This window comes from Netta rufina (assembly GCF_964035555.1).
Source record: "Netta rufina genome assembly, chromosome: 15".
Classification (NCBI taxonomy): Eukaryota; Metazoa; Chordata; class Aves; order Anseriformes; family Anatidae; genus Netta; species Netta rufina.
This window is the reverse complement of record NC_140138.1, coordinates 13,598,084-13,621,340: the sequence shown is the minus strand read 5'-3', so window position 1 is coordinate 13,621,340 and position 23,257 is coordinate 13,598,084. Positions and strand designations below refer to the sequence as shown.

The 23,257-nt window shown below is 38.1% G+C and overlaps 1 protein-coding gene across 4 annotated transcripts in view; it reads left to right on the top strand.

Annotated features, from left to right (window-relative positions):
- IQCE (IQ motif containing E) overlaps nucleotides 1-22,872 on the top strand; it is a 31,891-nt gene extending 9,019 nt beyond the window's left edge. The window contains exons 12-23 of one of the 4 annotated variants that reach the window (XM_084295720.1): nucleotides 1,651-1,808; nucleotides 2,308-2,363; nucleotides 2,673-2,881; nucleotides 3,684-3,788; nucleotides 4,570-4,672; nucleotides 7,004-7,099; nucleotides 8,474-8,497; nucleotides 9,482-9,595; nucleotides 10,572-10,702; nucleotides 11,455-11,570; nucleotides 14,289-14,476; nucleotides 22,615-22,872. In XM_084295720.1, the coding sequence (XP_084151846.1) occupies nucleotides 1,651-1,808; nucleotides 2,308-2,363; nucleotides 2,673-2,881; nucleotides 3,684-3,788; nucleotides 4,570-4,672; nucleotides 7,004-7,099; nucleotides 8,474-8,497; nucleotides 9,482-9,595; nucleotides 10,572-10,702; nucleotides 11,455-11,570; nucleotides 14,289-14,434 (1,258 nt within the window). In that variant the 3' untranslated portion in view covers nucleotides 14,435-14,476; nucleotides 22,615-22,872. Of the gene's footprint in view, nucleotides 1-1,650; nucleotides 1,809-2,307; nucleotides 2,364-2,672; nucleotides 2,882-3,683; nucleotides 3,789-4,569; nucleotides 4,673-7,003; nucleotides 7,100-8,473; nucleotides 8,498-9,481; nucleotides 9,596-10,571; nucleotides 10,703-11,454; nucleotides 11,571-13,460; nucleotides 13,568-14,288; nucleotides 19,570-22,614 lie in introns of those variants that run through there. The other 3 variants (XM_084295721.1, XM_084295719.1, XM_084295722.1) reach the window with 3 other exon arrangements.
- Nucleotides 22,873-23,257: the final 385 nt, after the last annotated feature.

Genomic DNA, 23,257 nt, shown 5'->3' with positions numbered 1-23,257 from the left:
GTGTGGATTAAAAACAGGAATTTGGTTTGCCACTTTTTAAAAAACTAAAAGAATCTTCTCTTGGCTCAGGCATGTGGTGACTAGCTCTCAAGGCTGTAAGCCATCACACTTAATTTAGTCACAGGTGAAAATGAATCATTGGGTCTCTTCCTTGTCCTCATTTATTCATAGCTTCAAAAAGCAGTGGTCAGGGCAGTCTCTCTCAATTATATGAGCGTCAGCCTCTCCTTGAGAGGCCAAGCACTGAAATAATAGGTGCTGTTGAAGGTCAGGACTCTGGCGCATAGAAGAAGTTGTAGGAGAGTGTTTCTTTCATGATGCTTGTCTACATTATTTCTGGCTGAAGTGAATGGCGTTTAGCTCCTCTTTAGTATTTACACTGAACTATGAGTGTTTGTATGTGGGGCTGTGGTTCCCAATTGTAGCAAAAGACGAGACAAATTTTCAAACCCCTAACATGGTCTGCAGTGGTTTCAGTTTGGTTTTGATGAGCCTAAAATAATGGCCCGCAGTCATACAATTACGATTTCTATTGTTTCTGTCGTTTCCCACTTTTGGTGTTTTTTTTCCCTACTCCCTGCTTGGGACAGTTTTATGAATAGTCATGATCCATGATACCTGAACAGATTTATTTATTTGTTTTCCTGCCTTCCTTTCCTTTTAATTTCAAAAAGGTAAATTAGGTATCTTTTTGCTTAGCCTAATTGTAGACTGTCTTCCCCTTCATCTTATAAGTATTTCAGTGAATAAGTGATGTAAGGTTCCTTCTCAAACTGTTCTGTGAATGTCATTGGCATTTGTCCAAAAGTAAGTCCATTCTTTGTTTTCAGAAGTAAGTTTTCAAGATTTTTCTCACAGTGGTAAGGAACAATTATTTCATCCCACTAGAAATCTGTTTTGTGATCAAACTTTGCAACTTTGAACATCTGGAAGCTGAGTTTCCTTTTATTAGAGAAAAAAAATAAGCAAAATCACTGACATTTAAAGCAATCTTAACACAGGAAAGCAGACTTTCCCTTTTCTGGTGCCTCTCCCACCACATCAATGTAAGTTATATCCTCCAAATCCATTTCAAATTTCCCATTGATTGAAATGTACCTTAAAGAGATTTCTGAGGGGTTCACAGTCTCGGGACCAGTTTCTTTCATATTAAAGTGTTTATAGTTACGTTTATGTGTAAAATACATATATATGTTGGATTAGAGTTATTTTTCCTGTGTATAGCCTGCACTTCCAATCTCTATCTGCTTGTTGAGTGGGGAAAAAAAGGCAATTCAGTAAACACAGGTTAGCTTTCTGTGCTGAGCAGCTTTTTGTAGAAGTCTCTCCATAAGCAGTAGATAAGTGGTTTTTAATCTGTGGTCCATAGATCACTGGTAAAGCATTATATGATTGGTTAACAAAACAAGTAGAAGAATAAATAAATGCAACTCACACAACAATTGTGAAATTGAGCAAGACAATCTTTATTCTTTTAGGAAAAAGTGTTCAACTCCTCATATCAAGAAAGTTGTGCAATGCTATCAGGGAGGGAGCTGCAACGGTTAAAGTAGCCAGCCGACTTGGACAGTGAGGCTGTTCCATTCCTTCTGATGCTGCTTTTTTGTTCTCTGCTTTTAAGTTAACTTTCTGTTCTTGACTCTTTTCAAGTACAGAGGGCAGAGATACCCAAAAACGACTAAAGGCACTGAACGCTGCTGTCCTGAGATTATCCCGGAACATCAAGGAATTACAGGATGAGAATCGGAGTTTGAAAGAAGATCTAGATCATGTAGTGAGCACTTCTCTTGCATCCAATAAAACAAAAAGTAGGTGCTGAAAAGTTGGTGAATGAGGGACGAGGGATTTAGGAACATTTGAAAAATGTGTTTGAGAGGGAGGGCAAGATGCAACAATGGTAGAAATAAGGGAGATAAGACAAAGGTGGAGATTTGTGACAGGCAGAAGTTGGAATGAGAAGTTTCTTACAATAGTCTCTCCCTTACTTGTGGGGATGCTGCTCCAGTAAGACATTCCTTTATTATTATTCCTGAGAATTCTGGACTGGAATCACTTAAGATTAAGCTTCTGCTGGAAAACTATTTTTATCTGTTGGAAATGGATAAACATGAATGGTTTATATTGTTTTTTGAGCTAACTGGTATAGGAAGTCAGATATTTCAAGACTGCTTTCTTCTTTTCATTACTGCATCTTTAACGTTGAGGCTCAGTGATCTTTAGGTGGTCTTTTTGTATGGACAGAAGTTTAAAAAAGAAATGTTAATTCACTAATATAGTTTCCTGCTTAAAGCTTTGTTTTGTGTTTAGATTACAGTGAATGGAGCAAGCAGAGGCTGGTGAGGCGGATTTTGGAACTAGAAAAGGTGGGTGATCAAAGTCACATGGCTGTCTTACTTATCACCAAGCAGAAAATACAAAACCACTGGCTTGTGCTCATGGCATGTATCAGCATTGTGTATTGTAGCACACACATGTGAACTGATGTCTGCACTGTGTCCCCTTCCTCCCTTTTTTTCTTTTATCAGACTTGAAAGTAAATGCATGTTTTAGAATTAAGTTCTGTTTGATCTTTTCTCATGGCCTAAGTGAAATTCTTTTATGCTAGATTTAATTTTCCTCTTCTTTTTGCATTTTTGGTATTTTTCTTGTGTATATAAATTTATCCTTTTTAGAAACTAGGTGCCATGGAGAACACCAGGGTATCACCAGCAGATAGTGAGCCATCCCAGTTACTTGCTGTGTCATCTTCACCTTCTGCAGACCTGGATCATCCAGATTCTCAACAGGTAGACCACGTTAAAGAATGCCATCACCTCCGAGGGCTAGTGAAGAAACTGAAGAGTGACAGGAGAACACTTCAAAATCTCCTACTTAGTAAAGAGTAAGTACAGCGCTTTTTGAAATGTTGTCGCTTTTGTAGGTAAGAATTATTTGTATTACCTTACAGAACAATGCAGTAAGTTCTTCACATTTTCAGAAAGAAGGCAAATTTTTAAGGATCTCCTCAGCTTTTGTCAGAAGCTTTCTCTAGGCCTGTTGGTGTTGTAAAATTAAGTTACAGAGGGGGGGGAAAAGTAAGCAAGATGATGGAAAATGAGAAACTCTGCGTGTTTCTAAAACGTTTTTCACACCATGTCATTTTGCCAGACACAAGTTGAATGGTTATATGCTGCTTTATGTAGCACTTCTTGCATGTATTTTGCTGTAAAAATTTTCTTTTTGTTTTTTTTTTTTTTTGACAAACTTTTTTTTCACTTATCTGCCGCTTTCTACATTTAAGCCTGCATTCTGCCATGTGATGCCATGTGTCTTCTTTTCTCTGCAGTAAGCAACTAATCTGCAATTTAAAGTGTTTAGACTAGTTTGGTGTGTTAGTGCATGAGGGCAGGCAGGTTAATCTGATCATGAGCAGAGATGTGCACAGAGCTATGTATTCTAATAAAATGCTCTGCCCCCCATGTCAACTCATCTTTGAACAAAAATGTATAGTGAGAGCACACAAAGAGAGTGCCTGGTTCTGAAAAATGTGTTTGCATTTTGCTTTGTTTAAAAGGATAAATTAAATGTTTAGTTACTTTCCAATTTTGTTTTATTTATAAGTTTAAACAAAAATAGTTACTTTGTTCATGTGAAATAAGATTTTTTTTTAAAAGAATTACTTAGATTTTCTTATACCTGTATAGATTAGATATCAAGCAGTTGCTGCAGGCAAAGGCTGAAGTGGAGTCGGAGCTGCAGAAGTGGCAGAATAAGAAAGAAGAAAAAAGTATGGAAGAACAGACTTCAAGGTATTGTATTCTGTATTAGTAGTTCCTTTCAGAACAAAAAAAAAAAAAAAAAGAATAATCTCTTTTGAAGTGGCTCAGAATTCATAGATCATATGAACTGCAGGAAGCTGGGAATTTATTTAATGAAAAATGTTTTGGAGGGATGGAATATGTTACCAGGGGAGGAATTCTACAGAGTGATTTTAGAGGAAGTGGAAGTCTGAGATATACAGTAGAAAGAAGAATTAGATTATAATAAAAATGAATGGGAGAAGAAGTGCTATGCTGTGCTTGACACATTTCTTTTTACAAGAACAAACAACCCTCTTGTATCTTTACCTTACCTTAGCCTATGCTTCTGGACCACTGCCAATATGTCATTCTATGTAGTTCATTTATTTTGTATCACTGTTGGTAATAATCCTGCACAGAGCTGGGGACTGGAAAGTGATTGCATTATCGCTCTGTAAGACGGGACTTTGCTACAGTTTCATATTTATCAGTCATCATTTCAGATCTAGAGGCATTATTAATAGTATCAAGGGTACCATTGTAACCTTGGGTCGCTTTCTTTTTAATTTTAACTTAGGACTATGCTATCACAACTTGAGAATTAATGCCCAGTGTCTGTAACCGTGAGAATATGTATCATGTTATCCTGAGAACAGTTTCCAACTTTGGCCTTTTAAAAAAAAAAAAAAAAAAAAAAGTAACCCAATTTTATGAAAATAGGTTCAGCATATTCAAAGCAGGAAAAACAGAAAATTTCTAGCTACAAACATCTTTGCTTTTCCAACCATAGTGAGGAAATCCAGATCCTTACACAGAAAGTTGGGAAATCAGAAGCAACATTGGAGGAAGAAAAGAGTGAAATGACAGAAGATACAATGGAAAAGTTTAATAAGGTACAGAAAAATGTTTTTTTGGTTTTGTTTTTTTTTTTTTCATTCCATCTTAGACCATGCAAATGAAGCTTATAGTCAAAATAGCTGCTAGATCTGTCTTTTCGGAGAAGCATCTTGTTATAGAGATGCTGAATGATGGTTAAGTTGTCTCAATAACCGCCACTGCGACTTAGGGGTTTTTTTTTTTTTTGGAGCTACCTTAGTAACTACCTACCTGTTCTGCCATCACTTTTTTTCTTATTCAGTGGAATATTACAAAAAAGCTCATACTTAAGTATTTTTTCCTTCCTTCCTAAGAAGAGAAAAAAATTATACTTGTAATATTAATTTATGTCTTCTTATAACATCTAAGCCCATTAGCTAATTTCAATCAGATACCGTAGAGGGAGGGAGGTCTTGTAAGTTTTGAAAGTTAAAGATGGACAGACAGGTAAGTGTGCTGTCTGTCAGACTGACAAAAGACAACAACAACAAAGACCCTTTGCAGTGTTTTTACTCTGACCAGATGATCAATGAGGGCACGTGTGCTGTCCAATCAGAAAATACTCTTTAGCCCTTCTGTTTGCATGGAAGTTGGGCGTTCTTTCATGGGAAGGCTTACCAAACAGAGTACTAATCATGATGAAAACAAAGTTGTTGGTTTTTATTTTCCCTGCTGATGGGGCACCATACTTAAGTAAAACAATTAAAGAAGATGCCAATACAATAAAATAAACTCTTGTCCCTTTTGAAGTTTTTCTAGAGTTGAGATATTCACAATTGGATTCATTTCTGGATTTACTGATATCTAATATCTGTATTTGTGCAGCCCTTAATCCTTCTGGCCAGTCTTAAATAGGCCTGTGTACTCAATTGTGTGTTTTTTTTTTTTTTCTTCCATGAAATATGCATGAACTTGATATCTTTGCAATCTTCTGTCCCTTTGCCAAATGTTGTTGTAGCTGGTCAGTGGAGATGAGTGGGCTCTGACAGAAATGCTTTCAGGTGCAGGGTGGTCATGTTAATCTCATTTCACTAAAAACCAGCTGAGAAGTGTTACTGGGGATTTTGGTTATTTGTACTTTAAAATTAATATACCCTGAAATTACAGGTAATATGAAAGTATAAATAAAAATGTCCATAAGCTTACGAGGGTACTATTTTTGATATACTGTGCAATTCTGTAGGAATTTGGGTTAGATTTTTTTGTGGTGTAGGCTGATGGATGCTAGATGATGTTTTGAATACCAAGTAACATGTTTTTAAAAACAGCCAATGAACAGCCTCATTTTTTCCTTCTGCAGGCTATGTATATTCTTGGCCAGTAACCATCTATTTATTGAAATGTTCCCATTATTTGTAATTATCACTAAGTTCCTACCAATTTTTCATTTTAATAGTAGGTTGTCATTTTTAATATAACATGATCCATTTGCTAAGCTTAAGCCTGTAACTCAGTATTTTAAAGGTTATAAATAAATCCCTCTTACAGAATCAAGAGGCTTTTTTCAGACTCTGCAAAATCTCTTGTTCTTCTACTTAGAATTTTACACCAACTGATTAGTCTTTTAAAATTGCAGTTATAACTTCTGCTTGGCAAGTGAAGTAGAATGATTAGTATGGGTATGATACTTAGGGATCAAAAAGATCAGATAGCCAGAGGTGGTACGTGCAACCACACCTCTGGAGAAATAACTGGAACAAAATCTTGTTTTGTTCTTGGTTTCTTTCTTTTTTTTTTTTTTTTCCTAATTAACTAAGGTCTTCAAGACAGAAAAATAGAGTTTTATCAATTTACACAAGCTTGCTTTCTTGTCAGTGTCACGTGATGGCCAACACAACACATCAGCAAACTTAAAAAGATGATTGTGGGGTCTCAGCTATCAGGAGGAGACTTGAGAGAGCTCCTAGGTTAATTAATATTAGCGTTCTCTGGAGAAAAATTGTAAAATTAGGTACTCTGACATTTGTTCTCAGTCTGTCAATAACAGATGCACAAAAAAAAAATTCTTATCAACAAAGCATTGGTTTCCACTGTGGGAATTCTTACTGCTATAGTAATGCATAGAAAAGTAGAAGTATGTGTAAATGAAAACCTTTTTGTTCCCATGCTCAGCTAACTGCAAAAATGGGGACAGGAATGTGTTTTGCATTAAGTCATCGTGATGATGAACTTGAATGTGAGCAGTATTCAGAGCTAAGATTTTTCCCCTTTAACTTTCCTCTATCCAGTAGGCAGGTTGAATGTTTAAAAACTCAGGTTACAGCTGACTGAGAAAATTCAACACTGATTTCCCCTTGCAGAATTCTAACTAATCTTTAGGGTACTAAGTTAAAGGTTCTTCTTCTCAGTCCTCACCAGTCTGCACGGTTAAAGGCGAAGAAGATCATAGAAAGGAACAAGCAGCCAAATGCATTCAGAGGTGGTGGAAGTTGTACCAAAACAAGGTGAGAGTCCCCTGTCGGGAAGCAATGAGGACACCCACTTCTGCATTTTACTCTTGTTTCAGAATCTAGAGTAACCTGCTGCTGGGCTCCAGGAACTACAGCAGTGCTTCCCAGTTCTTTACCAGCATCTTCTCTTCCACCACTTTTTTTTTTTTTCAATTCCTCCCTGCTGCTGCTTTTGCCTTTTTCCTCTAGAACCCTGTTTCTGCTGTGAGAAGAACAGTTTCTAAATGGGGAAGTCTGGGTGAGAAACTAAAGGGAGCTGTAGCAGCTCTCCCTTGATAGTGTTGCCTCCTTGGATCATCTTCTCATGGAGTTCCTGCCTGCTGCATCTTGGCAACAGTGTTAGTACTGGAGCAGAGCCCAAGCTAATAAGCACAATGTATTGCTGATGTGTCCAGCATCACTAACATGCCTCAGAGAAGATGAAAAGTTCCTTTCTGGGAACTAATGCCTGTCACACCAATGCAAGCTTTCATGATAACTGTTTGACCTTCTTCCTGAATGCTCTTTTGAAGGATAGATTTAGGGCTTTGGCTAACTTTCCAACTGAGGCTACAGGTAAACTACACAATAGCTAAAGCTAGAGTAAGGGGTAAGAGTCCTAAAGGTATTGAATTATTTTTCTTATTATTTCAACTGTTCACTAAAGTATTATTGGAATATTGTTCAAGCTATTGAAACTACTTGTTAAATCAAATTTAAAAAAACAACAACAAACAAAACCACAAGCAAACATTCTTTGTAGTTAAAAATCATTCCTCCTTGTCATGTCATTATCTGACTAAGCAAAAAGTTGCTCTCCATCTTTTTTTATAAGCTCCCTTTAAGTATTGAAAAGCTTCAATGAGGTCACCCCACAGCCTTCTCTTCTTTTGGCTGAACATCCCCAGCTCTCCCAGCCTTTCTTCCTAGGAGAATATGAAAGATCCGTATCATGGAGACCATCCTTGAGGGGCAAACTACTCCAGCACAGGTTTCCTGTGGGCAGCACCCTTATAGTGAAGAATTTCTTCTGAATATCTAAATCTACCCTCTTTAAACCTATTACCCCTTGACCTATTACTACAGTCCCTGATAAAGAGCCCCTCTCCAACTTTCTTGTAGGCTCCCTTTAGGTACTGAAAGGCTGCTGTAAGGTCTCCCCAGAACCTTTTCTTTTCCAGGCTGAACAGCCCTCATACCTGATGCCAAAAAGCTATTTTCAAAGATGAAAGAACTTCTTTTTCTCAAGCTTGCATTTTGGGTTTGGGTTTTCAGGGTGGGTGGTAGAACACGTATTTTCAATGTGTGTTTGTTGGGAAAAATTTGGAAAATACTTGTTAGATAAAACGTATATGTTTCTGGTGTTAACTTAGGCATTTTCCATTTCAGAAAGAAGAAATTGCACTGGATGAGGTGAGTATTTTTATGATACCAAACAAAGCAGTGAATCACATTTAACTTGTATAAAAGCATAAGCAAATAACTTTTTTTTATTATTATTTTTAAGGAGGTTTTATTGTGAGATGAGCTGTGGTACTGAGACTTTGTTTTTCAGGCTGGCAGTGTTCACCTTTTGGTCTCAAGTTTTCTATATGTCTTTCATTTTCACTATTAAGAATCGTCAGAAAGATTTCAAGTAGGAATTTGAAGCCTTTCCTAAGGAGAAATACCGCAGAGTGTTCTGAAGAAATTGACTTTGTGACAATTTAGTCACTTTTTGATCAGTGTTTTGCATAAACATTGCACATTTTGGTTAAACTGTTTTTCAAATTGCACAACATAGCATCTTTAACTTGCTTTTTCCAGAAAATTAGGAAGTCATATTTTCAGACATTAGAACAAATTTTATGTGATACAAATATGCTGTGTTACAACTAGATGCTTTTTGTTGATTAGAATCTAGTAAAACCCAAGTAAAAATCTGTATCAAAATCTGCAACTTGTACATTCAGCATAATCACTGCAGTAGTCTGCCAGGCTTGGCTTGATTTCTGGTCAAACCAGAGCATCACAGAGCCTGCTGAGGAGCCACCATGTAACATGGGAATGGGATGTTTCTCTATTTGTGAAATATAGGCTAGTGCCGGTGGCCAGAAATTAATTGCTTTTAATGGGATCAATCATGAACACCTCTTAGACTGAATTTAAACCCTGAAGGTGCATGTCTATGGGTATTTTTATCCCCCTTGCTGGGGATTCTCTGGACTCTGGCACAGTGTCTGTGAAGTAGATGGATGGGATTGCTTAAACCTAAAAAATGTCAAGACATCAGTATAGTATCTACTGCATGGGGAAAAGTTATTTTGCTCGTGTGCCTCTTTCCTCTGGACTTTTGTTTTAATTTGTAGGTGCCATCTTCCAAGGGAGCTAATGTTTCTTTCTTTCTTTCAATGCTAGGCAGTTGTTGTGCTTCAGGCAGCTTTCAGAGGACATTTAGCTCGACAGAAACTGTTACTGAATAGTGGGATGCGAGATGCAAAACCTCTCAACAGGCATAGCCCTGGAAAAACGGTAATTGGTATCCAGTAATTCCATTCTTTTTAGTTTTCTATGTGAGGTACTATACTTCCACGCTTAATTCTCCATGTCACACAGTAGAGTTATTTTAATGCACTGGTTAGCAGCACCGTTGTAATTCCAGAAGGATAACAAATGAATTCCCTAGCTTTACTTTCTGTCTTCTTTAGTTCACAGAAGTAGAGTTGTAATTTCACTGCGTTATGGACTGTACCTAAATGTCCTGTGGTTTTTGTTGTTTTGTTCGAGTTTTCTGGTTCTTCCATTAGCTAGTAACATAAATTTTAACTCATTAGTTTGGAATGTGATTGGAAACTGCACTTATACTCATGTTTGTTGAGTCATTGTAGTAATAGGCAAACCTTTGTCACTGAAATTCAGAAATAGGGATTTAGAGATCTTTGGCTTAAAAAGTAATCTTGCATGTGGCTTGCTCTGCTAAAGACTTGCAGTATCTTAGTTATGTCAAATGTGCTCCAGATAGCTCAGCACTTATCAACTAATTTTTTTTTCTTCTGTAAATCATTTGCCAGCTTACATGAACAACCTTTTGGCCTTTAGCAGGCTAAAATTAATTTGGAATTTTCCATACAAGTTGTCCATGTGGTCGCACTTTGAATGCAATTTTATATAAATAGGCCAAATGTGATAGGACTGAATACTTTTGCTTGATACAAGCAGAAAGCATATCCATCATAAAGGTTGCCTTACCTTGTTTGACTTTAGGCGTTTTTCTTCCTGGGAAATAAATGAACTTTCCTTGCAGGTATCCAGTCTCATTAATTGAATGCAGGTGCTTCAAAGCTTGTACGACAGTCAGATTTGCATTGCTGCTTATAGAACCATAAAGACTGCAGACCAAAAGACAGAAATGTTTGTTCCACTGCAGTTTTCAAAATTAGGAGTAAAATTGTCAAAGCTTCTGTCAATTTCTAAAAGGTCAGTTCTCTTTGATCTGATTACTCTGCAGAACTCCTGTATGTCTCGTGTGTCAAACTCTTTGAGCTCGTCTTCTGACTGCGAGGAGAAAGAGGAGACTGTGACATTCATCCAGTCCATTTTCAGGGCTCACTTAGCACGTGCTGTACTGCTTGAGGAGAGGTAAGTGACAAATAAATTATTTTTTTAATTATTTTTTTTTTGCGATATGTAGAAGCAAAACTGTGCTTATTACAGGCGAGGAGTAATTTTTGAATGGGATTTTAGTGTGGGTTCCTTGGCAGAGAAAGAGAACAGGGCCATTGTTCAAACACACAAAAGAGCTTTCTCAGAGTAAAATGCTGTGGGTATGCAACTAAAGAGGTTTCTTGCTGCAGCAGTAATCTTCCTATATCTTGTTGCATGTTTGCTATAGAGATGAGGGAAAGCGGAGGAAAATAATTACTTTTTGGAGAAAAAAAAATTATACACAGTTGCTATCGAACTCAGTGCTGCTACATTAGCTTAATTTAAATGAGTCTGAAGCTCTGACGCGTAAAAGTTAAGGATTATATGGAATAGGAACAGGGAAGAGCTAGGATACAATCTTGCATTCAGTCTACTGGCTTAACTCAGGAAGAACATGGCAATTTGCTTACTTTTTGTAAGGTTTTTTACAGGTTTGTTGTGACTGCCTTGGAAAATACTTTTTCTCTTCAGGGTTTACTACACCAGAAATTTTTAATATTAGTTCCTATGGTTACAAGGCGAGTTACATAGTTTTCACCTCACATGTGTGACCCAGTTCACTTCTTCAAAAGATACACTTTTACCTCTGTGGTGCTAGTAACACAAGAAACTTCCCTGTATGCATTCTGAAGCCAAACTGCAGTTCCTGTTCTGTACTATAGGCTATGCAATGTGTAATTTTGCAGACCCTTTGTGTCCAGTGCAACAAGTGAGAAAGCAGATTCTGCTGTCTACGTTACAGAGAATAAACCAGTCTCAGCAGCACTCCAGAGAACTCCTCCAGTCATCATGTCACCTCTTGGTAATCTCATTTCCTTCTGTGTTCAAAAGTATGTGGGGTTTGAGTAAGTGCAGACATAATTTGACAGAGCATCTGCACATACGCACGCATTTACATGCATACTTGCACTGTGCATTTACTCTTTTAATTTGATAACATGTTCCTTGTACGGGCATATTTTCAAATGAAAGATTAAATCTTTGACAACGTCAGTACCAGCTTCCTCGCAGTGCTTTGCCTGTTTGTCAAAACTGCAGATTGGATGATCTCTTCTGTGGTCAATAGTAATTATTTAAGGAACATGGTGTTCCTCTGTATTGCCTTTCTACTTCGTCTTCAATTCCCCGCCCCCTGCCCTGTAGCTGTAATATGGTACTTTCCGTTGTCTATGGTTTGCAGCCCACAACATAAGTTGAATGAGTTTTCACCTTTCTGACTTAGTTTCTGATGGGGACAGACATCTGGTAAAAATGAACCATTCTAGTCAGCCATCTGTATTTAGTCATGTTTTTCATCAATCCTTAGTCCCTGCATTAAGGGGAAAATTGGAGTTGTAGGTAGCCCTGCCAGCTAGCACTGCTGTGGTATAAACTGGGAAAATGTCTTTGTCTTTTATGGCTGATATTCAGTTTTTACTTCTTGAATTTTGCTGCTGCTTCTGAGAAAATGGAGTTAAAACCAAAGAGGCTTCTAAGAGGATGTTAGAAGTACTGAGCAGGAAAAGCAAAACAATGATGTAGATAATACAAGCTTAGACATGCAGCTTCAAAGGAGTTAAAAACAAGCTGAAGAAAGCTGGTAAATAAAATAATAAAATAAAAATATCCTGAGCAGGATATTTTAGGTTTTATGGACCAGTTGGAGAAAAAGAGCAACTTTGAGGGTGACCTGAAAAACATTAGTTTGTTGTTGTCAGTGAAAAGCTGACAGTCCCTGCAGACTTGTGCAGAAACAGAGCATGCCATAAGCAGCTCAGGCTGTTCCTCTAAGATATGAGATGGGGAATAAGCCAGATTTACAAGGGCTGCGAATACAGAGATTACCCTTCAGTGAAGGAGAATGTTTGTAAGAAAGTTTATTGTATTCCATATTCAGAAGCACGTTCTACTACTTTGTGAAGGAGTCCCTAAGACTTGCTTCTGAAGATGTTACAGAGTGACTTTTAGTTATGTCTAGTAACAGTATCCAGAAAAGAATCCTGGCAGCTTCCTGTTTCGCTTGGGCTCTACTGCAGTAGTCTTTGTTGGTACACTCAGTCTAAACCCAGAGTAAATCAATTGTGAAATTCTGCCCAAAGAGAAAAAATCTTTTAAAAATGAAAAAAATAAACTATTTAAAAAAAAAAAAAAAAAAAAAAAAAAAGCTTTGTGCCTCTGAATAAGTATTTCTAAGACCTAGATAAAGTGCTGTAAAATGAGGCTAGTCTGGTAAGTGCAGTAGTCTGACCATTAGAATAGTACTGATAGGGAGGGCACTGTCACTACCTACCTGTGAAGTCTCCAAAGGTGATTGTAGGTGATGATGACAATAAAATGATGAGTGAAGAAATTCTGGAAGAACTGATGCAGAGAAGAATTTCACTTAACTAGAAAGTCATGTTTCTTTTCTTCTGTAGGTTGAGGTCAATGTAAGTCTCCTGCATTCCTTGTTTTCATTCACAGACTCTGTCTGTCACCCTTTTTCTATTTCTGGGCTTGTTGTGCTTTCTTTATTCCACATTACAGTTGCTGTGTATGCCTCTTCCATACCAGTAGGTTTTTTCTTTGTCAGAAACCTCTCATTTCATTATGAAGCCCATGGCATGTTTGTTCTTCCCAAGTAAGATTTTCTGTGTGCCCTCTGTTGTCTTTTCTATTCCAGTGTCAAACTCTCAGTGTATGGCCTCATGTGTGTTTACTTTTTGTACTGCAGGTCATCTTGATTTATTTTCCTTTTGTTTGGGAGATAGTCTTTTTCAGAGAACTGATATTTGAAGCTGAAAAATAGGTGAAGTTGAGGAGAAGATACTGTCCTAGCAGGTATTAATAGCTGTAATCATTAAGTTCACAGATCTCTTGTAGAGGGGATAGAAGCTGCTGTTCCTGCTCATCACATGTAAGGGGCCTCATGTATCTGACTTCTCCCTCTGATTTTCCAGTTCTTACTGGAATCATTAGGATTCTGTTTATGCCATAAACATTTCTTCAAATTGGAATTGAGTTGCATAGAACCAATAGAACTCACTGTCTTTAAGGCAGTACAGCATGTGAACAATATTTATGGTATTTTATAGATATAAGAATGAAAGACATTGTCACTCACAGCTTTCATCTTATTTCTCACTGTTTTCCCTTTTCTCTATCTATATTTGACTGAACTTTTCATTATGACCTTCCTGCTTAAGCTTGCTTGGGTCAACTTTTCCTTTTCTGGCCTTCTAATAAATATTTATTTTTATGGCCTGAAATAGTTTCAGTATCAAATTACTTCACTTTGTGACGTGTAACCACTTGCAAAGATTAAAAGACAATAAGACAAATCATGCATGGTCAGGATGTCAACTTACCGCTTGGTATGCATGTTCTTTCGTTAAAGAGGAAAGGGTAATAGTTGCAAGTGGAAAAAGATAGATGAGAGCTATTCATAACTGTAAGCAATTCTGGAAACTTGATGGCTCAGAGAACATCACGCTTCCCACAAGGGCTTGTTTTTATCAGCATTGTTTATTGATGCCCTTGTTTCCTTTTGCAATTATTTCAGCCAGGTCTTCTGAGAAGCAATCGCAGCCCACTCTCTCTCTGTCTGTGGATGAAGCTCACTCAGATGATTCAGATGATATTGTCATCGGTTCTCCATTGTTACAGATGAAGAAGAACTCCACCCACTTTTGTAACAGGCCCCGATGATCTTGAATTATTCGATTCACAAACAAAAATATTTCTACGAAGGTAAAGCATAGCAAAGATGAAAAGGAGTGTTAGCCTGCAGTTGTCATTATTTCAGATGTAAATGAAGAATTGTTTGATATGTCTGACTACATGGCTAAAAGCCTTTGACTGTCCGTTATGCTTATCCTTCTGGTATGGAGAGTTTGAATTTTAAAAAAGACTAAAACAAAACAATGTTTTGTCTCACAGATTCAAATATCAATTTTAAATGAAAGCAATAGAGACTTAAAATATTTCATGTCAAACAAAGTCTTGTTTCAGGTTGGCTGAAATACTTTGTTTAATCAGAAAGTGAAAAATAACTTGGCTCCATTTTTCAGCTTGTGTAAGTGAAGGGGAACAGCTTGTATGTGCTACATGGTCCTCTCTATTTAAAATTTTTATATTGTCATATTGTAATATGGTGTGTTTTTTTTTTTCTTTTTACACTAAACATTTAAAGTCTATGCAGACCAATAAAGGCTTCAAGGAAATCACTTCTGTGTCATAGGGCTACGCTAGGCCTACTGTGGCTGCATGGTTTCCTTTATTTATTGCTTTTTCCAAACGTGTTTGCTATAATATGTATAGCACTTCTGTATTTGAAATGTCTAATCATGTAATCACTTTTTTATATATTTGTCAGAGAAGGGTGTAATAGCAGGAGTGTTCTGTGAAGGATGCCCTTGTGACTGTTTTTTCTGCTTACATATCAGTGAGTGGAGTGGAGTATGCAGGGTCATTTCTAATAAGTGCAAACATTTGACAGAGAAGATACGTTGCTTTGTGTTCTGTTTTAGCTTACATCACTTGACTAAAACTTTGACTAACTAGGTTGCTCATATGTTGAGTACTAAGGGATTTTAAGTCCAATTTTGCTCTGCTGTTGTTGATCTCTCTTCTCAGCACTGCATTTGTGTGCGTGCACATCAGCAGTATATGCTGCAAGTGCACCGTGAGACCAGTTACAGGCTGGGAGAGGGGTCACAAGGGACAGCCATCTTCTGTCATCAGGTAAAGCTATGAGGCTTACTGCTGGAAAGCCTGAGCACTACCCACTCTGTTCTGAGGGATGTAGATTGGGATGAGCAACATATTCAGACCCATGTAGCTTGAACAGAAGCAGAAGGTTGGCTTATAATAGATAATGAGACTACATCCAGAACAAACACTATTTGACAATGTCTTTAGCAGGCTCCATGAAAGGACCAGTGACATAATGGAATGTGGACAATATGATCAGAGGAGTCTTTCCAAATCTTTTACACAAACTGTACCTTTTCTTGCTGGAAGGAGGAGCTTTCAGTCCAGACTATTGTTCCAACACCCTTCAAAGGCATGAAAATGCCTTTTTATGAAAGGTGAACCAGGTAAATCATGTGATATTTACTGGAAGTAGAATTTCATTTTGCAAACAGCAGAGTTTTTTTTAGAGACCCTAATGGTTCTTTGTCATCAAGGAGTAATAAAGTCACCTGTAAACAGAAAGCACACTTTTAAATAGAAGATTTTTATCACCTTTTCCCTCTTCTTTTTTTTTTTAAATTAAAAATCAGTCACCGCTGTTTTGCAGAATACTAATAAGCCAGAGCTGTCTCAGTTCTCTGATTTCAATGAAGCACTATCTGAGCTTATCATAGTTCATGCCAATACTTGCAGCCAAAGGAAACTGGATGGCTGCAGCACAATGCAGCTGATTTCATTTAATCCCATCAGTGGAAATGCTGCCTTTGCTTTTTCCAAAGGCAGTTTTGGGAGCTCTCCATACCCAAAGCAGTCTGAAGAATGTCATTTATACTTGTGTTGGGTAAATTTTTCCTGCTGGTAGTTTGGTCACATGACTGTCATCTGCAGCAAGGATAAATATATATAAAATAAAAGGGATAAAATCCTCTCAGTAGAAGCTTAGACTGTTTCCCTCTTCTTCTGAAAGTCAGGTTATAAAAGAGTAATTTTGCTAAATAGAAGCAGAGCTGTATTGAGTTGCTTATGTATAATATTTCAAGTCTGTAACTGTGACTATGTCATGGATACCTCCAGAGAGAGTAACTAGTGCTGAGGACTCTGACACATCAAGGAGAGAGTATGTAGTGTACGTCAGGACCAAGGCTGATACAAAATACCTACCTAACTGTTACCCTTTAGGGAAATACTTGGACAGAAAATATGATGAAGATGACATTTACTTTACTGTACCATAACAAAGAACAAATATGAAAGTATCAAGTAGATACAGAGTAGAAAGACTTCTGTTTTAACTGGGCATACAACTAGCAGTAGAATAGCAGAGTTCCAGGATAAAGGAGAGAGAGTTGCTTGGTGTGACCCAAAGTCATAGACAGACAGAAGGATGAAAAGGAGCAAACGCCTTCTGAGGTTAATGAAAATGTCTTTAGAGCTTCCTAAATTCAATTCAATCTGATAACCATTAAAAACAAATAAATCTGATACCTAATTGGGCAGGCTTCAAACACATAACTTTGTTTGAAAGATAACTATATGCTCACAGGATATAGAAAGTTTGGTTTAGTACACTAGAAAGAGAAACCTCTGCAGCATTAATAGCCTTTAATGTTTTTTCATTATATGCTGTAATGGAATGTGTTGAAAGGAGTATTAATTGACACTGTAGGTTTCATTCTGTGGCTGTCTGAATGCCAGCCGTTGTAAATCTGGGGAGAGGTATGGAGCAATGAAGGAAGAAAAAATTAATTTCAGAGGAAATGGCATTTTTCTTTTCTTTGACTCAACAGAAAGCTGAGGACAGTAAATATCTGTGTGGCTGAAACCAGCCAGGATATAGGCCCTATAAAAACACTCAGCTTCATTTTAAAACAAACAAACAAAAAATGTTTTCTGTACAAGGTACTGGTAACCTTGTAGGGGCATCAAGGTCCTGAATTAAAATGAAATTCCACCGTAAGCTACCTAATAGCACACTTTCCATCCTGCTGATACACAAGTTCTGTATGGGATAATGCTGCCTACTTAAAACCTTTTGCTGTTTACCTACTGTTTAGTTAGGAATCATGTGAATATAGAGATCTGACTTTTATGGGATGTGATCTCTCTTGATCTCTTTCTGTCCTTAAGTGCCTATGCCTGTAAATTTTTATTGTACCATCAAGACCTGAAAAATATAACGTTTCCTACGTAGCTATACAAATAATCCCTACACAGGCAACTTTTTATGGAGTTGTAATGGAGTAGTATTAATTTTGGTGTATATATAAGAAAGCCATTGATTTTTATGATCATTTTAATAATTAGAGCTGTGCAAATCTTGTATGTAAGTTACTTTGGGATTTTTAAAATGTTGAAATAATTGCAGTGTATTTTCTCCTGACTATTGAACTTTCAAATTAAATTCAAGCTTGTAAATTAATTGTTCATGCATTCCTGCTGCAGTTGCTGTGCTTGTATTGCTACTCCAGCCTCTGCTGCTTGTTCCTGTGTTTTCACTTTGCACCTAGGTTGACCTTTTACCTCAGGCTGTTTTGCTGAGCCAGTCCTGAGTAAGTCCAGTCTCCTCCATTCTGCAAGACAGGTAATGAGGCTAGTAAAAAGTTAACTCTTAAACACGTAGGGTGTGAATTTCCTCTTAATATAAGTTTAAAGTCCTCCCATCAGTAGGATGAACAATGCTCTTGACCAAATCCTAGTGCAATTGCCAGCAGTGATGGGCTCTTGCTTTCAGTCTTGGTTTCTGGTACTTGATTCGAGAGGAAATCTGTCACGCGTTTCTAAAACTAAAAGCCATACCATTGCCTCAAATATGTGTGGCTTTGTGCAGAGTACAGCAAGTTTCATTTATGTCTATTGTGCTGCTTGCTTGCTGGTTGTAACAGTCATAGCAACCAGTTATTAAACCAGTGAAATGTGAGTAATAAAATAATTAAAAAAACCTGTGATGATTGTTCCAATTAATCTGCCAGGGGGAGTGGAGGGCAAACAGATGTGCATAAGGCGCATTGGCTGGTGCTTACATGTGGCCTTTAGCATTCATTCTGTCCTCACTGTGCTTGAAGGAATAGCCTTGAACAACAAGTGTTGCTATGTTCTTGTTAACTAAACTCTGTTGTATTCCACTGATTAAGTTGTACCCTGCTCCTCTTGCCCTTTCCACTGTCTGGCCGTCCTAATGACTTTTTTAAACTCTGAGAGCATATGTATTCTACATCTGTTCTGGTCTCCAGGAAAGTGTTCATGTTGTTCCCCACACTGGGGCTCTGTATAAACAAAACTTCCTCCCTCAAGATGTTGCTCAGATTGTAACAGCTCCCCTACTAGTTGGTAGATTTTTTGCCAGCGTGCCTCAGAAGACACTTCACACTGGGTGTCACATAAGCCCCTTTAGGGCTTCTATTCTTGATAGTATGAACAGATGTATCATAAAATCTTGATGCCCAAAATGATCTGAAAAGAACCAGGAGGGACATCGTGCCTGTTGTAAGGGGCTGTATTATCTCTCTTGCTATCAGCCAGATCATACCACACCTGAGTCTTGCTCTTCTGCCCCACCTTGGTTTATCAGTTCTGCAGAATGATCTTCTGTTTCAGTAATGCAGTGGAGCTTGCAAGTCTTTCCTGTAATATAAGTTTAGAAATAATATACTGTAAGATCTGCCACTTGATTACAGTGCAGCTGTAAAAAAAAAAAACAACTGCTTAAATGGCCTCTAGTTGTCTGCATAGAAAATTAGAATAGCATTAAATAAACTGGAGGATTGACCATGAATGCTTGCAATTCAAGTTATAACGTCCTGTACAAACATTAGTTTAGCATTGTTGTTATCTAGCAATGATCCTTATTTATATCTCACACAAATTATGGCAAAGCCTATTTATCTAACCTGGAAATATTTCCTAAACAGGCTCTCTGTAATTTACATGGACTTGTCAGTTTCTTCCTCCTCTTGGCAGATATTTAATAGCCAGGTATGGCATTTCTGTGCTAGTAAACCTTCATTATTATACAAAATGTACTAGAGTGTTATGAAGAAATATCTTAAATAATTAAACAGAAACTGACTGACAAAACAAAGTGCAATTTGAGCTGTGTTATTCTTTCTTTTTTATATTCACTTACTTGCTAATTTGCTGAACTTACCAAACTGCACTGGGTCTCACTGTGATTAGAGAGAATTTGCCAAGTTCCTTTGTAATTGTTTCTTTGCAATTAACTAAATAATAGAATGTTCTGTGTGTAGCTCTCTGGGGAAAGGAAAGGAGCGGGCAGGTGCAATAGGATTTCCACATCTTCCACCCATTTCCCTCAATCTCACAAACTATAAAAAGGCCAGTAGAACATGAGAGAAAGGGAGTATTGCCTCAGGACTGGAAATGACAGAATTAACCTTTTCATACGATTTCTTTGAGTTTGCTTAAAGCTTTTTATGTTGGCTCTGGTTGTGGCTATTCTTTGTTTAAACCCAAAAGTCCCTAGGAGGACTTCAGAGGAAAGTAATGAAGATCCAAATGTACATTCCCTTCTCCACTCTGGGGAAATACCTCAAGCAGGGAGGAGAACTCAGCTGGGAAGAGCCCTGGCAGCATGGCTTTGCTGGGAAGAGCGAAGGCTGTGGACTGAGCTGTCAAGGGGGCAGTGAAATCTGAGGGGGGCTGCAGAGCAGCCCTGGCTTTATTTCCTTTGACTTTCCGTAGAAAAATACAGAGGAAGCCCTGGGAAGGGAGGAAGGGTAATCTTGATTTGAGGCACAGTCTAGCTCAGTGGGAAGGAAACATGACTTGATGTAAGGGCAGAGCTTACGGAGCAGCAGAGGCAAGCAGGGCTGAGGTGGTGTTTAACAGTGGCAGCTGAGTGCTGAGACACGTTTGTCTCGCTGACCTCCCTCTGACTGCCTGTAATTTAGCCCCTAGTCTCGAGAGGGTAACTTATCCATCTGCTGGCACTTGAAATTCAAACTTTTTTTTTTTTTTTTTAAATCTGCATTGTTGGTTAAAACCTTTCATAACGCATATTAGGTCTGACAGTCAGGGGAAGACTCCTCGCTTCACGGTATATTAAAATCTGAATTATTTCATCTCATAGTGAATAAAAAGAGCCAGGGGTATGGGATTACTGTTACAAAACGTGCTCTCATTGCACAAGTAGGAGTGTCTGAAGTCAGAGGGAAGCTTCTGAAGCATGGAAAAAGATAGATTTGCTAGTAATGTTTTCTCAGACTGCTGATGGCCTCAAGGGGAGAGGGGTCAGCAGAGGTTGCCTTAATTTTGGAGGTTTCAACTATTCTTTTCATGTTCATTTTCTTTAATTTTGAACACCTCATCTGCATATTTTGTCCAGTGATTCTCTAGCAAAGCCACTGTCAAAGCAAGTTAGCGAATGCTAATGTGGCTCTTAGGGTTACTTTTCAGCAGGATTGCCATCTAGCAAGCTGACATTTGCAGTTTGCTTTGGTTGATTGTAGAACTGCTTTCTATGCAAGGGTGATTTACTGTTAGCTTTTATTCCTGGGATCTCAACAGCAGTGGCTTGTTTGTTCATTTTGCTTTGGCAAAACAGAGAGCACCTATTTGTGTGGGGAGGGGAAAAGGCAGCTGTAATCTAAACATGAAAGCCTTGATAGCTGTTTTGTTGTCATGTAATCGAGAATTACCTGAACAGGACTGAGTGAGAGATGCTAGACATCTAAGAAATGCAAACACTGCTTCCTGATGTGGTACAATAGTATGAAGTGCCCTTTCTACCATGAAAGTATGGCTAGAGCTAGATCCTGTGGATTGTCTCATTCCTACTTTGCTGAACTTTTCTTCTTCTTTTTCTTATTTTCCCATATCATTGTAAAAGTGGGGGAGAAATTAAAACTGTTGATGCCTCTGTTTCTCTCTAATCCCAAATCCTCATTCTATTATAATTTAATCCAGTTGTCTCTGCAGCAAATGACCGTGAGAGAGGCATGCACACGAGCGCTGCAAAGCCTGGTCCCTTTCCCACTTACCCCCGCCCCCATACGGCGCCTCAGACTGCTGTGCTGATGGGCTGGTGCTTACACCCCCATTTAATAGTATCCAGCTTTTCCTGTGATTTGTTCCAAAACATTTTGTTCCGTTTGATTTATATCAGTGCTGTCAACTGAGATCTCCGTGTTGAGTGGCTGCTGCATCTGCTTCTATTCCATGTCCATCATATTGCTGACAAAGGTACTTGGGCTTGCAGCCTGGTGGGGTTTCTCTATCCAGAGGCCTGTGGCAGCAGTAACATCTGTAGGACAGATTCCAGCCTTGAGTGTTTTAGTGCCGAATTGCATAAACTCTGTGGCGTAAGTGGTTTACGCGGAGAGAGCCCTTGCTCAGAGTGAGGTCTCCCAGCTCCTTGTGTTAGAGTTGTTTGAACTGGAGGTGAAATATGTGAGATCATTGGGCTTTAAAGTAATTTATTCCCCATCCTTGTTGGAACGGTGAAAAAGGAGGGGGGAAAAAAGGGAACAAAAAATTGGCTGCTGATTTCCTGTCCTTCTGTGAAGAAGTGAGAACTCTTCTTGCAGAAGGCTGGAGGGAGTTGAGGTCTTCTATCTCATACCCTTGTATATCTTGTACTTGTGTACACACTGCGTGGCTGTGAATTCTGACGTGTGTCTTAGTGCTATTTGTGAACGATAAGATTTCGTTTTAGCAATGTTGATAAAACTCATATGAAAATCTTGTCCTAGTCAAAAACTATTAAAGTTGATGTTATAGTTCAGAACATCAGCAGAAATATGTTTATTTTATCCTTATGTATTAAATAGCACCTTTTAGCTTTTTGGTGTCCTTATTTATAAAATGCATCTGTAAGAACAGTGTAGAGTATAAACTCCTAGCTGCATCTAGGGAATGTAATAAAATTGTACTTGCAAAAGAGGCATCTCTATAATCTCTACTGACCTGCCACCAGTTAGGAGAAAAAAAGCAGTTAGTATTATCCTTTTTTTTTTTTTTTCTTTTATCCTTTATTTCTTACAAATAGGATGCACAGCACTCCAGTATTTTGTATTTTTTCCTGGGTCATAAAAGTTTCTTGTTCTAATAGGGATACTTTAGATGAGAGTTTCTCAAATGTTGATATGTGAGATGTTTGCTTGAAGTCTGTTAGGAGGCTTTTTCCACTTTTCAAATCCAAGTTGCGTGAAGTGATATTTACAATACATTGTTTTCAGATTTTCAAACCTGCAGGTGAAGTGTGCTGCCTCAGAGCTGTGACGGGGAAAGTGTGGTTCACATAACCATGTGGAGAGAGCTGGACTGCAGCACGTACTTACAGCAAGAACGAAAATATTGGATCATTTCCTTGAAAAATAAAACAAATATTTTTATACCTTTCCGTCATAATAGGAACAATGCAATCTTTGTAACAAAGCAAATGAATTTGTGATTGCTGCTGCTTACTGTTACTTTTTTTTTGTTGTTTAACAAAGCTCTCCTCAGGTTATCCAGAGTGTTTATTTACTTACTCGTTTCTGACACATCCCCCCAAGAGGGTGTGCATGTATTTTTTAACTTTAATACTGCGAATAGTTCTGTTCTGTTCGGAAAATATACGAACATACTTTCTTGTCTGGTTGGTGTGTAGTCCTTGGGAAAGCCATAATGTCTGAAGGGCTCTGGGGAGAGCACAACGCCGGCACTGCTGTGTTGTGCACAACTCTGTTGTGTTGTGCAGGAAGCGACTGTTATCGCTTCCATACCTGGGTGTTGAATTCAGGGCTGATTTATGTGGTCATCCAGCCGCCCTGCTGCCTCCACGTCCAGTGGAAGCTAATGAGGCAACGTAATTGGCTTTGGGTCAGCAGCTGGAAGAGG